General features: G+C 41.6%; 1 protein-coding gene across 1 annotated transcript in view; it reads right to left on the bottom strand.

The window, feature by feature from the left end:
- LOC308679959 (nesprin-1-like) overlaps positions 1–9,240 on the bottom strand; it is a gene marked incomplete at both ends in the record, with an annotated part of 38,439 nt that extends 29,199 nt beyond the window's left edge. Inside the window, 2 exons of the mRNA XM_081347835.1 lie at positions 6,519–6,580; positions 9,162–9,240. Coding sequence (XP_081203961.1) covers positions 6,519–6,580; positions 9,162–9,240 — 141 coding nt within the window. The remainder of the gene's footprint in view (positions 1–6,518; positions 6,581–9,161) is intronic.
- Between the last annotated feature and the right edge of the window lie 6,602 nt (positions 9,241–15,842).

The following is a 15,842-nucleotide window of genomic DNA, read 5'->3' as shown; positions in this document are numbered from 1 at the left end:
AAGTTATTCTGATTTTGTATAGTAACTATTGATTATTGAAAAATGGACATTTGTAGAAATGTTTCCATCTTCAATATTTCTCTCAGCATCATTATATCATGTAAATTGACCCTAAAATAATTCACATTATGGCAGTAAATTGGGTAGCAAATGCATTTCATGCTAACTTTAAAGAAATCAGTTATCTGACAGAATCTATAATCTTCTAAAAATCAGAAATAACGACTTTTTCAAATGAATAACTTTCTCAAAATGTAAAATGCACCCATATAATGCCGACCAAAGCTTGACTGATTGTATCTGAAATGATCTTGCTAATGCTCTGTTGCTGATTCTTAATCACACCATCTGAAATCACCGGGCACACATGTCAAAGACCTCAGGAGCGAAGCATGCTTCTTCCCACTGAGAATTGTTCCAGCCCCTCTCGACGACCATCTGCACATACCTACAGTGTCCAAGACTTCCCAGAAACACACTTGTCTCTATAAGCATATTCAATCCACATTTCCACATAACGCAAGTTGCGTTCAGGAGAAATATCTCAACAATGTTGAATGTAACAAAGTACGATAGAATGTCTCTGTCCAGTTAAAACGCTTTCACCTGTCAGACATAAGTGTCTGTCCCATACCTTAACAAGACAAGAGACACAACATGCCAACACAGATTATCTGACTTGTAAACAGAGGAAGTGGACTCTGACAAAAAGTAGCAAACAAACAAAAAGCCCTGCATCCTCCCTAAAAGTGGTCATTAATTTTGTCCCTGAGGTCAAAATATTTCATATATATATATATGACCATCATAAATATATGCTAAATCATATATAAATCTGATAAAGTCATACTTATAACATAAAAATGTAATTATTATACGTCATTTAATTGTGACTTATAATTATGAATTTTTTTATCTCATAATTATGAGATTTTTTATAACATAATTTTGTCTTTTAGGTTTTAGGTTACATCATTATGACATAAAAATGTCTTTTATGTCATATAATTATGACTTATACTTTCAAGTAGAGCTATTTAAGTATTTTTATATTGTGCAGCCTTACTTTTTTACATCATAATTTTGACTTTTATATTTTAGATGACATAATTATGTCAATTTCATCTTTTGATGTCATAACTATGGCATTATAAACATTACTATAAATATGATTTACCAAAGCATGTTTTTATGTGGAGTCTTTAATGCTCAGCGTACTAACACAAGATCACCCACTCGTCTTGGCCATGGCAGTTGGACGCCATCACAACACAGCATTCATCCTCAAAGCACACGGCACAAACAGCGCCCTTCATGATTTTTATTAGAGTATTACAGCATTACGCCCCCTCACTCACTGTTTACTGTCCAGACAACAAACAGCCTTTAATCATCTGAGCTTTACTCAGTTACACAGACATTTGCCCTTTAGAGTCATTATGACATTAGGCTACAAAACTAATCACATGGACCATTCGCTATTCAAGGATTATGGGTCAGGAAGACAGGAGGACAGGAGGACGGTAACACAGCCATCACTGCTTAAGATGGTGGTGTGTTCCCTCAGAGTAAAATCAGCATCAGCTGTCTAGCATTATATACTTAGTTAGTGACTGTCGGATTGCACGATATTGGAAAAAACTGACATTGTGATATTTTGATATATGTTGCAACATGAAAACAGTTTCACCAGGGGCCTCATGTATAAAACTTTCTGTAGATTTCATCCTAAAAGTGTGTGTCCGCACAAAAGCTACATTTTGTGTACGCACAAACGTTTTCAGATTTATATGCCAGAACCTGTGCAAAATTCCCTTTATAAAACCCAGTCAGTGGAAGATTGTGCGTACATGCATCTCCACCCCGTCTCCTTCCCGAAATAATCACATATGGAGCTTACAAAGCCTAGTTTTACTATGCATAACGTCATCTGCATATCATTTCCATGCATGTTCCCATCCATGTGATACTTGTTTAACGATACAAGACGTGTGAATATGAGATATGAACAGACATACACAAATATACACAGACAGCAGCAGGTTTATTAAGCTGTTGTCACTTTAAGAGCTAATGCACGGATCCAATATAATGATACGCATCCGGAATTCAGTGTTCGCGTGGTCAGCTCAGCTCTGTGTGTGCGCACAGAAAACAGTGAGCGAGATCCGAATTGAGATCTCTTTTGCATCTTCTTACACTCAAATGGTTTAAAATTGCTTGAATGTTTAAACTGATAGGACCTTACACACGTGCAAATGATAAACTTTTACTCTATGATGGTTGAACTTTGCAATAAATCCAAGAATCACGTGCGTTTCGAACCGCGGGGACTGGTCCGTACGGATCAACTATACAATCCCTACACTTGATATCGCACATCCTGCAATATCGATGCTAAAATGATATATCGTGCAGCCCTACTGTCTATCATGATATATACTGGCACAAAAAAGCTACTTAAAGGGTTAGTTCACCCAAAAATGAAAATTCTGTCAGTAATTACTCACCCTCATGTTGTTCCAACCATGTAAGTCTTTCGTTCATCTTCGGAACACAAATTAAGATATTTTTGATGAAATCTGACAGAATTTTGACTCCTCCATAGGCTTCCAGTGTGACCGAAACTCACCGGCCCAGAATAGTTATTAAAACATCGTTAAAATAGTCCAAGTAACTACAGTGGCACTACATTAAGTTTATCATGCGACGAGAATACTTTTTGTGCGCAAAAACAAACAAAAATAACGACTTTATTCCACTTTTCATTTCCTTCTATCTGGGCCTCGTAGTGTTTTTGCGCTGCGCGTCTGTGTTGCACGTCATCACGCAACACACACATGACCGGCGTCGGCCAATAGTGAGCCTACGTGGTGACGTGTAACACAGACGCGCTACGCATTGTGCGCAAAAAGACTACGCGAACCAACTAGAGGCCCAGAGAGAAGGAAATGAAAAGTGGAATAAAGTCGTTATTTTTATTTGTTTTTGCGCACAGAAAGTATTCTCGTCGCTTGATATACTTAAGATTGAGCCACTGGAGTCACTTGGACTATATTAACGATCTCTTTAATAACTTTTCTGGGCCAGCAAGTTTCGGTCACATAGAAGCCTATGGAGGAGTGAAACATGGCTCAGATTTCATCAAAAATATCTTAATTTGTGTTCCGAAGATGAACGAAGGTCTTACGCGGTTGGAACAACATGAGGGTGAGTAATTACTGACAGAATTTTCATTTTTGGGTGAACTAACCCTTTAAACTTCTTATGCTGACCAATGCTGCATTTATTCGATGGAAAATACAGTAAAAACTGTAATATTGTGAAACATTATTACAATTTAATTTTAAAATGTAATTTATTCATGTTGTTACGCTGAGGCAGGAATACAGCACAGAGAATCCAAATGCAAGTACTAAATTTAATGAAAACAAACAGGGTGAACAGCAGAACTCAGAACAAGGAACTCAGGAACGGTTACAAAGAACAGCAAACAACTTCAACGACCGACACCCAACAACTGAAGCACAGAGGTATATATACACAGACAAACAAGCTAAACAAGATAACAAGGGGGTGTGGTTAATCAGAAACACCTGGGATGACTAATAGACAAACAGGGAACCACTAAACATGACAGGACACAAAACTACATCGTGACATAGCCCCCCCCCTATGGGCGGCTCCTGACGCCCCTCAAAACAAAAAACAATAGTTCAGGAGGGTGGTGGAGCGGAGGCGGACCTGGGGGCGGGATGGAGGGCCAGGCCCGTGGGGCGGCAGAGAACCTGGAGACTGCAGAAGGATGGGAGTCCAGGGCGGATCAGGCAGTGCAGGCGACCAGGGCGGATCAGGCAGTGCAGGCGACCAGGGCGGATCAGGCAGTGCAGGCGACCAGGGCGGATCAGGCAGTGCAGGCGACCAGGGCGGATCAGACAGTCCATCGGGCGGCCAGGGCGGAGACGACCCCTCGGGCGGCCAGGGCGGAGACGACCCCTCGGGCGGCCAGGGCGGAGACGACCCCTCGGGCGGCCAGGGCGGAGACGACCCCTCGGGCGGCCAGGGCGGAGACGACCCCTCGGGCGGCCAGGGCGGTGAAGAACCTTCGGGCGGCCACGGTGGAGAAGACCATTCGGGCGGCCATGGCGGAGAGAACCCTTCGGGCGGCCACGGAGGAGCCCCTGGTTCAGGAACAGATACCACCGGCTCAGGAACAGACACTGGCTCCGGCTCAGGAACAGACACAGGAACAGGAACAGACACAGGCACCGGCTCAGGCTCAGGAACAGACACTGGCTCCGGCTCAGGAACAGACACTGGCTCCGGCTCAGGAACAGACACTGGCTCCGGCTCAGGAACAGACGTGTCAGCGGCCATCTTGTCCGTAGAAACTGGCTCGGCGGAGACCATCTCATCCTGAGACACTGGTTCGGTGGCGGAGGTCATCGTGTCCGGAGACACAGGCGTGGAGTCGGCCATCTTGTCCGAAGACACAGGCGTGGAGTCGGCCATCTTGTCCGAAGACACAGGCGTGGAGTCGGCCATCTTGTCCGAAGACACAGGCGTGGAGTCGGCCATCTTGTCCGAAGACACAGGCGTGGAGTCGGCCATCTTGTCCGAAGACACAGGCGTGGAGTCGGCCATCTTGTCCGAAGACACAGGCGTGGAGTCGGCCATCTTGTCCGAAGACACAGGTGTAGAGTCGGCCATCTTGTCCGAAGACACAGGCGTGGAGTCGACCATCTTGTCCGAAGACACAGGCGTGGAGTCGGCCATCTTGTCTGTAGACACAGGCGCAGAAAGAGGAAGAGGAACAGATTCAAGCTCAGTATCCGGATCAGTTTCAGGCTCAGGAACAGATTCAGTCTCGGCGGGACGAGACACTTGACGGACGGACGTGACGTGAAGCTCAGTCTCTGGATCGGCAGAAGTGACGTGAACAGTCTCTGGATCGGCAGAAGTGACGTGAACAGTCTCTGCATCAGCAGAAGCGACGTGAACAGTCTCTGGATCAGCAGAAGCGCACTCTGAGCTTGACGGGACCAGCGGCGGCGAGGGCTTTGAGCTGGGTAGGACCAGCGATGAAGAAGGCTTTGAGCTGGACAGAACCAGCGGCGAAGAGGGCTCTGAGCTGGGCGGGACCAGCGGCGAAGAGGGCTCTGAGCTGGACGGGACCAGCAGTGAAGGCTCTGTGCTGGACGGAACCAGCGGTGAAGAGGGCTCTGTGCTGGACGGGACCAGCGGTGAAGAGGGCTCTGTGCTGGACGGAACCAGCGGTGAAGAGGGCTCTGTGCTGGACGGGACCAGCGGTGAAGAGGGCTCTGTGCTGGACGGGACCAGCAGTGAAGAGGGCTCTGGGCTGGACGGGACCAGCAGTGAAGAGGGCTCTGGGCTGGACGGGACCAGCAGTGAAGAGGGCTCTGTGCTGGACGGGACCAGCAGTGAAGAGGGCTCTGGGCTGAACGGGACCAGCAGTGAAGAGGGCTCTGTGCTGGACGGGACCAGCGGTGAAGGCGCTGTGCTGGACGGGACCAGCGGTGAAGAGGGCTCTGTGCTGGACGGGACCAGCGGTGAAGGCGCTGTGCTGGACGGGACGTGAAGATCAGGTGTTGACCTTGCGTGCCTGGGGAGGAAGCTCTCTAGACATCTGGAGAGTGCCTCTCTCCAATCCAGACCGGAGAGATCGGGGAGCTCCCTCGGGTCAACCTCCTTAGCCCCCAGCCGGTAACACATCTTAATAGCCTCGTCTCCCAGAGAGCAAGAGACAGCGAGAGGAACAAAACCCCATGTGTACTGGAACAGATCGAAGCTCTCCAGGGCCAAGGCTGCGATCTGTCCAGCGAACTCCCGGATCAATCTGTTATGATCAGGCGAGATCCGTACTGCTGGATTCATAATTTTGGTCGGTCGTTCTGTTACGCTGAGGCAGGAATACAGCACAGAGAATCCAAATGCAAGTACTAAATTTAATGAAAACAAACAGGGTGAACAGCAGAACTCAGAACAAGGAACTCAGGAACGGTTACAAAGAACAGCAAACAACTTCAACGACCGACACCCAACAACTGAAGCACAGAGGTATATATACACAGACAAACAAGCTAAACAAGATAACAAGGGGGTGTGGTTAATCAGAAACACCTGGGATGACTAATAGACAAACAGGGAACCACTAAACATGACAGGACACAAAACTACATCGTGACACATGTGATGGCAAAGCTGAATTTTCAGTATCGCTACTCCAGTTTTCGGCTCAAGAACTTTTGATCAATTTAATGCATCCTTGTTAAATAAAAGTACTAATTTCTTTCAATGATCTTACTGACTACAAACTTTTGAACAGTAGTGTAACTACTTTTCAAAATGAAGATTTTTTGATGAAAAATGAAAAATGTGTCATTTTTCAAAGTGCCCCAGAACTGTTTGGAGTCACTGTTGAATTGTAATCCAGTGTAAATGGTACTAGAAGCAAACCATTGGGGAATTCGGATGAAAAAGATTGCAAAACATCTTACCTTTGCCAAGTGTGAATTAATCCACTTTGTAAAAGTTCTTTTCTGCACTGACTCCTGTTCATCTGCAGAAGAGAGAGACACAATAACAACATAAGTGATTAGATAAGTTTTACTGTTCAAAACAGATTCCTGTCTTCTTCATTCTGCTCACAACCATCATGACTCACCAGGTTATTTTGTTATATTCGTGAGAAATTTAATATTGAATATTGTACAGTTTCATTAAGCCTGCGTTCAAAGCGAGAGCGGAGATTTTTACCAGCACAGGAGAGCAGAGAGTCCACATGTGGCATGGGCAAAAACATTGACATGATATCAGAAACATGGGGCAATATTCCCATTAGATCTAGGGCCAGATTTACTAAACAGGGCAAATTAGCATTAGAGCGCAATCCCATAAAAGCGCAGATGGGAGTGGAAAGTTCTGCATGTGATTTACTGACGATGCGCAAATTAAAGAACACAGCCGGATCATTTCCATAATGACCAACGCAATCTACCAAATTAGCGTCTGGTTTAAAACATGCTTTTTTAGGGTGTTAAATAATGGCGCAAATAGACTAGTGCAAACCTTAGTAAATCACCTTGCATGATAAATTTAAATACTCTCCTCCCATACATTTTGTGTCTAAAAGGGAAACAAATGCATACGCAATAAGGTCAGCCGCAAAAATAACCCTGTCCACGCCTTTTCACCGCTAACTTTTCACTGCGTGTATTTAATAAATCCTGACAGTAGATTTTAACGCCAAAGAGAGGGTTTGTGCTAGTGCAAGCTGTTAGTAAATCTGGCCCATAGTATATACTCTCAACATTAACAACATAAATTCATATTCTAAAAAGTAACAAAGATATGCTCCTTATGTTGCAAATCACAAGCTCTTAAGAAGCCTTCATTTAACTAGATTTTTACATTTCCCGAAAGAAAATGTGAATAGCTATTGCCTGTGCATAAGTCATCGCCACAGCGGCAGCCAGCCTTTTGCTATGTAGTGGCAAAGGTATTCTGCGTTGTTGCCAAGCCATTGCTATGCAGCCATAAAGATGTTCTCAGCAGTTGCCAGGGTATTGTCAAACAGTTGTTAGGATGTTCTGTGTGGTTGCTAGGGTATTGTAAAGTGACTGCAAAGGTGGTTGCCAGGTTGTTGCTATGCAGCTAAAAAGACTTTCTGAGTGGCTGTCAGGACACTGCTATCGAGTAGTTAAGATGTTCTGGGTGGTTGCCAGGATGTTGCTAAGCGTCTGCTACAAAGTTTCTATGCAGCCATGAAGATGTGGTTGCTAGGATGTTCTGGGTGGTTCCCAGGGCATTGCTATGAACTTACTACAGTAGGATGATCTGAGCGGCTGCCAGGGTGTTGCTATGCATTTGCAAAGGAGTTCTGAGAGGTTGCCAGGCCATTGCTATGCAGCCATAAAGATGTTCTGAGTGGTTGTCAGGGCATTGCTATGCAGTTGCTATGATGTTTTAAATGGTTGCCATTAAGGCATTTAAAAGTGTTGCTATGTGGTTGCTATGCAGCCATAAAGATGTTCTGAGTGGTTGTCAGGGCATTGCTATGCAGTTGCTATGATGTTTTAAATGGTTGCCAAGGCATTTAAAAGTGTTGCTATGTGGTTGCTATGCAGCCATAAAGATGTTCTGAGCAGTTGCCAAGGTGTTGTCAAGCAATTGTTAGGATGTTCTGTGTAGTTGCCAGGGCATTACAAAATGACTGCAAAGGTGTTCTGGTGGTTACGAGGCTGTTGCTATGCAGCCTGGCATTTCTGAGTGGCTGTCAGGGCACTGCTAAGGAGTTGTTAAGATGTTCTGGGTGGTTGCCAGTGTGTTGCTAAGCAGCTGCTAGAAAGTTTCTATGCAGTCATGAAGATGTTATGAGTGGTTGCTAGGATGTTCTGGGTGGTTGCAAGGGTATTGCTATAAAGATGCTTCAGTAGGATGATCTGGGCGGTTGCCAGGGAGTTGCTATGCATTTGCAAAGGAGTTCTGAGTGGTTTCCAGGGCATCGGAAAAAGTTTAATACTGTAACTATTTACTACTGCTCGGATCATTAACTCTAAATATGAGCAATAGCATTAGGGACGTTTGACTTTGCAAAACAGCAGTAATGGAAGTGTGTGACATCTGCTAACACAATATACACATCTTGCAGAGCATTTCGAGATACAGAAAAGCTCATCCAGGTCACCAACAAACACCCACCAGACATATTTATACATGATGGGCTCAGACAGACCAACGATATTCACAAGAGACAACATCCTATGTTTGCATGCATGTTCTAATGCAATGCACAGAGCGTGTTTAAGAAGCATCCATGTACTGTAGCACACATGGCATGCCACAGCCATTATAATCCAACATGCGCAGCTGTAAAGAGGTTAACATCAGCACTCGTGTGCAGCCGTGACCCGTGCCAACACGGTGATTACCTCTCCCGAGGAGGAAGACGAGGAAGACCTCAGCTGCCCAATAATGTCTAGTGAGCCATATGACCCAGAGACGTGTCACTGCATATCTGGATCATGCATCTGTTTCACCTACATTCAGTGAAGCACAGACTACATGTGAATCTGAGCTAGTGGCTCCCAAACTCCTGAAATATCCAGTCAGATGAGAGGAGACATCGATGTCCCACTTACCGCGGAGATACTGAAAGAATCCTGTCACCAGATTCAGAGACGTGGTCTTTTTCACAGCTACGTCCTTAAAGTGAGCCATTGTGCACCCTGCATTCCCACCGTTTCTTTGTGTCCTTCATGTGTGATATTGTGTGCGTGTCATTCAGGGAGGAAAACCAGATCAGCTATCCTTTATTTCCTCCGGGAAGCAGGAGCTTTCCGTGTGAAAACACAGTGCGACTGAGTGCTGGAGGATGGAACCTCCCCCTCCTCCTGTTGTCTCCCTCTCTCTCCTCCTCCGCTGTGGATAGGCTGATAATCGAGGGCAGTTTTTATGAGACGGGCGACTTCCTGTTGTTAGCGGAGCTTGGGAGTCGTGCTGGTGTGGATGCTCCGTTCAGGTCTGTTCTAGTTCTAGCAGCATCCCACAGCTGCAGCCATACTAACCGGCTATGGCACTGATCCTCCAATCAGCACGCGGGGGGCTGTGATGTCACCGGGCAGCTGGTGTTATCCTGATTTATATGGGTGGGTGGGGGTCAGTACTCGCGCTACACAGCTTGAACTCCACCGGGGCCTCCACTACAAGCACTGCAGACACCCTAATGCAAGAATGGCTTAGCAAATAATCAGATTCATAGCAGTCCAGAATGCTGTACAACCAGGGACTTATTGGGTACATAACATAATTACTGTGGTTGTGTATGAGTTTGCATGTGTAAGATGCAAAGCACATAGAAAGTAACTATTTTTTTTTTGTCTTTACAATGAGAAATCAAAATTGTGCATAATTTATTCCTTTATTAATTAAACATTATTGGAGTGTTTGATGACGCAACTATTGCTTTTAATTTGGCTTAGTAATAATGATTCAACATACTAATAACACTAAGTATTAAACTTTGGCAAGTAATTTATCCTACAACAGGTGTGCTACAGACATAAACGATACTTCAAATCACGTGTCATGTGTCCATTGACTTACACTGAAGGAGGAATAAAGAGACCTCGAAGTGGACTTTTTTTGACTTGGACAATCATTTAGTAACCACCTAGCAACACCCTGGCAACCACCCAGAACACCTCTGTAACAATCCTAAAAAAATGTATCATGGTTTCCGCAAATATATTAAGCACCACAACTATTTTCAAAATGTATAATAAAAAGAAATCAAATCAGCATATTATAAAGATTTGTGAAGGATCATGTGACACTGAAGACTGGAGTAATAACAGAAAAATAGTAATAAATTACAATTTAAAATAAATTCAAATACAGAACACTTATTTTAAATTGCAATAATATTCATAATTTCACATTTTTTCTATATTTCTTATCAAATAAATGCAGCTTTGGTGAGCATAAGATACTTCTTTCAAAAACACCTTAACTTTTAACTTTTGAATCTTTGTATATCAAGTTAATAAGTAAAATAAAGTCCCAAAGAATAACTATTTTCTCATTTAATATTCTAAATCCTTTAAGTCTTTTTGATTCTGTATGTGTCTGTCTATGGCAAAAATCATTCACGGCATGAATTTAATCATGCTAAATAATACATGCATTATTTGCAAATGGCTATAAGGCAACTGGGAACCAACTGCACTCAAAGTATTGAATCATTTATGTAACAGCTAGAGCAAATGCATCTGCCACCTGCTACGGTGCAGTCAGTGACATCACTCTATTATTCCTGACCATCAGCCACACAAGCCCAATCCACCTGACAACATATTTATTTGTATCCGGATATATATTTAATTGTGCAAATACAAGACCATCTTATAACCATAAATGGACATCCCCAATGTTAAGTCTTCCAGGCATGCATTGCTTTGTGTTGTGTCTTGTTTAACAAAACACCCTTTATTAAATTACTTAATTCAATCTCATGTCTTGGTGCATACATTGAAATGTAAGTGCATTTGCAAAATATAATTGTTCCTTCGCAAATCCACTTAGAGGAAAAAAATCCATTCTTTGCTCACTCACAGTAGAATAGCTGAGGTATTTATATCTCAGGTATTTATATCTTCAAAAAGCCTTTTGTGTTAAAGATTGAGGAATGTACCTCAAATCATCAGAGTGCTATAAATGCTATAAGAGTCACAAACAGTTTGATTCGATCAGTTAACAGGGTTAACGCTCAGTGTTCTTTAAATCAGATTAAAAAGACCTGACAGTGTGCGGACTAGAATAAAAAGGCAACTTATTTATTATATCTAACACACACACACACATATATATTTAGGGCTGCACAATTAATCGAATTTCTAATCGCGATTACGATTACGGATGCCACGATTACGTAATCGTTCAAAACCGCGATTACAAAAAAAAAAAAGCCGCTTACATTATTCTGCGTGGTGTGTTTACGCAGTGAGAGGCGAATCACGACTACTTCAGACAACCCGGCACAATAACCGGGTGCTCAATAACTCTGGAACTACCAGAGACGTAAGTGTAAGCTGAAATAAAAAGTCTCTCATCTCAGAAAAACGGACTTTCCTGTCCTGTGTCAGCCGCTATACTGCAGTAGCGCGCACTCTTCAATTGCACGCGCAAATGCGGCGGAGCGCGCTGTATATCGCTTCACTAAATAAAGCGCAAAATAAACAAGCATGCAGCGTCGTTTTAAAATAGAAAAAAAAAACGCGTTGTCCAGATTCAGATGAGATGTTGTCAGGATATAGCCAAGCCAGTGTCATTATTCTATCGTTATTTTCATAACTTGTTACTACAAAAAACTCTCACCTTAGAAAAACGAAATTTCATGTCCTGTCATCCATCGTTATACTGTGCTCGTAGTCGTAGCGTGCACTCTTTAATTGCACGCGCAAATGTGCCGGTGCGCGCTGTATCACTTCACTAAAGCGCAAAAAAATACGAGCATGTAACGTAGTAAATTAGTAAGTAACGAAATAAAAGTAAAATACCAATAAATCACGTTATTGCTTGGTACGTCATGTGTTTTGCATGCAGGTGATGTTCATTCTATTTATCAGGAGCAGCTTCCATGTTTCTTTAACAGTTCTTGCAAGTATTGTGTATCACCATGATAGTCTAACTGTTGTTTCCATAACCCCAAAATGCCACTTATTGGTTATTTTGTATATTTTTATATGACTGTGGTGGCTCACACCAAGATTGTATTAACAAAAACTAGTTTGGGACTGCTAATAGCTTAACCTCGTAGGCCTACGGTTTATTTATCAGTATTAGTCATATTCTTACAATTTATTTGTATGTTAAGTAAAGGGGGGCAGTACTTGTGTGTGTGTGTCAACAATTTTTAACACATTGTTGATTTTAACACATTGTCAATTTGTAAACAAATGTATTATAATAGGCCTATATAATTCCTAAAAAGGTGGGTCTCAGCTTGATGACCATGGGGAAATGTGGGTCCCATGGCCAAACTATTCAAAACATCATTCAATGTACAGTAAATTGTGATAATCGCAATTACAATTTCAAGGGAATATATAGTGTTGGGTAAGTAACTCTAAAAATGTTACTTTTACATTTTCAACAGTGTAATTAGATTACTGTACTAATTGCTCTCCCTAAAAAGTATGGCATTATTTACTTTCTAAATCCCATATCAACCTCGGCCAGTTGAACAAAACAATAGTCATGAATCTGCTCTTTCAATTCTTTCAAATAAATAATATAAAATTGCATAGATTATTCTTGAAATTGTTCTTCCCCTTATTTAAAGATACAAGGATGTTAAATTTTGACGTTTCAATCCACTATTGTTTTGATAGAATTAATGAATTGTTCTATAGTCTATACAGTATCTAATGCAATTACATCAGAAGTAACTGCAATTACATAAAAATTAAGAGTAATCCCTTGCTTTACTTTTTCAAGAACAGTATTTTTTCATTAATTTCATTATTTTATATATTATTCATTATTATCATTATAATCTCATTAATTACTTAGTAATGCATCACACCCAACACTGTATCCGTGTATTTTATGGAGCTGTCCAGTCCTGAAATGTGATCGCAGGATAATGTAAAGCTTTTCAGGATACAATATTGAGTTTAAAAAAGTCTAGAACAAATTTAGACTAGTGCAGAATGCAAATACAATTTGCAAAAGCCCCACAGTTCTCCATCAGCAATCAATAGATGATCATTAGTGTTTTACAGGCAAAGCTAGTGCTGCAACACGACAAACTGGATCAATCTTTGATTATAACGGTCTTCTAATGTCTAATGTTGTTCACTTGCACTGATTGCCAGCATTAAGAATTACAGTTAATAATAGTATCAATGAACATACAGTCACTTTCAGTCTACACATAGAAATAAGAGAAACAATTGTGTGGAGCGTCTGAAATTTAAATGAGTGTGTTCAACACAAACTCGGGACAGATGATATCATGGGCAACGGGTCAGTAGTTGCCGTCATCTGCTGAACGGAGAATGTCTTTAACACTCTTCACATCACTGCTGCAGTTTCAACTGACCGCTAGAGAGAAATGCAAATGTTGATTTCATGTATTAGGCAAAAAAATAAGGATCCAATTATAATCATTTAAATATTTAGAAAAAATATTGAACACTGAAATACTGCCCTCTAGTGTCCTTTTACAACAATTCTCTGGCCGGATGAAATGGCCTACATCTATGTTGCAATACTGTATATAACAATGTATTTTGATCAATGTGATGATAGCAATGTCTTTAATTAGAGAGAGCATCAGATAAGAGTTATATTTGAGTGTTGCAGCCCAAACACGAGATCACGTTTCTCAATGTTTTAACAATATATTTAAACACCAACAGATTTACAATTCAAACATTCTTATACAAACTTTCTCAATAAACAACAAGAGCCCTTCTTCGTTGGAGAGTTTTCATCTGGCATGAGTCTGAAGGAAATGGCTGCTGTATAAAAATCATTCGTGCCAATGAAGGGAAGACGTCACATGCTTTTACCACACGCTCTGAACAGGCATGCGCCAGTCACCACTGAGGGGGAAACCAAAAGAAGTTACTCTGAAAACAGAAACCACAGACCTTCTGTCACATCAACCACACATCGCCTTATTCTCTGTTGATGTGCCATGGTAACGAGCACACACCTCTTCTGATGCAAAATACATTTGACCACATGGCATGCATGAACATCATTGAACTAAATTCGCCATAAATGCAACTGCTGTGCCAACATCAAATGCCAAATCTACTGCACATTAGAAAATGTACAGGCTACATCAAATCAGAAACTTAGCATGCACTATAAATAACTTTTACATTTTCTAAATATATGTTATATGTTATATTTATCGTCATGTTGCTAGGGTATTTCGGATGGTTGCTAGGGCGTTGCTATGCAGTTGCTAAAGTGGTTTTATATGCGGGTGGGTTAAGTAGGTACATTTTCCATCTAAAAACAGACACCATTTATTCCAAGTCAGATTTCCTGCACTAAATGCATCTGTGACTCTTGAAATTTTGGCGGTAAAAACAGAAGTGCCAGTTATTGCGCATTTGCAACTTCCTTCCTGAAGTGTTTAAATAATAAGTTCCTCTCTGTAGCTTAAGTCACGCTTCTCTTTCGTCCTGAAGACTATGAGCATGTGGGCATTGCCATGGTGATCAGCAATAAACATAAATTCTCCACAAAGAAGTAGCAGAATATGTTCTAGGTTACATAGGAAATGCATTAGAGGCTTTGAAAAGGCGCATGTACCACACACTTTCATCCCTGAGCATCTTTAACTATTAATGAAGAGTGTTTTTTTATTAACTTTATGAGTTGTTCAGAACAGGATTGTGAGTTTGAGTAGGCTACTGTGAAAATAAAACCTCAAATAGTAATAAACAGATAAAACCTTAATGTCAGCCTGACACTATATTTAATTTCTTAAATCATCTTCCTGGTCTTTTTTATGCATTATTTATCAGTGTGTGTTATTTTGAAGAAATAAATCCCCCTCTCTTACAACCACATGCCATACAGACACTTTTTACCATCCAATCCAAATGATTTGATTAATAAAATCAAGTCCCATCCTACATTCTTTCTCAAAATATCATATTAGGAGAGCAACATGAGTTTCAAACTGTTTCATGCTTATTTTAAATGAATTCAATTAGATAATCAGTTGTACCTGAACTAGAAAGAAACCTTTTTTTTGTAATTACATCTGTAAATCAGGATATGTCACAGTCAGTCACCTGCTATAGATTATTATTACGTTACCCAGCATGCCTGGTTATTAAGTTTAAAAGGGGAGTTAGAACTTAACAACATTTATGCTTGTATCATAGCTCTTTCCATATACTCCTGCTCTGCTTATTGTCATAAGAGTTGTTGAAATCATTCTTAAATCAATTATTGAGCAGAAAATTGTACCAGCCTGATGCCATTATTAGCTACTCTTCCATGAAAGCCCACAGCGAAACATCTGCTTTCACGGGATTAACGCTCTCAAAGGTCTCGCTGTAGTGGAACAGCGGGTTGCCATCAAACCATGTTGATGGGCACAGAACAAAATACAGCTAATTTGTCATTTTTATAGACTTGCCCCTGTCCACTGCCAACACTGAGTAACAGCCATCAGTCAATAAGTAGGGGCACACAACGCCAGAGAGTCCAAATATCGATCTGTTCCATCTTCCAAGGACAGGACATCTTCCAAAGAGGTGTCAGGTTCTACCTGTTCCCACACACACCAC

This window comes from Scardinius erythrophthalmus, assembly GCF_964197995.2.
Source record: "Scardinius erythrophthalmus genome assembly, chromosome: 19".
Taxonomy (NCBI): domain Eukaryota; kingdom Metazoa; phylum Chordata; class Actinopteri; order Cypriniformes; family Leuciscidae; genus Scardinius; species Scardinius erythrophthalmus.
This window is presented reverse-complemented; position numbering and strand designations above follow the sequence as displayed.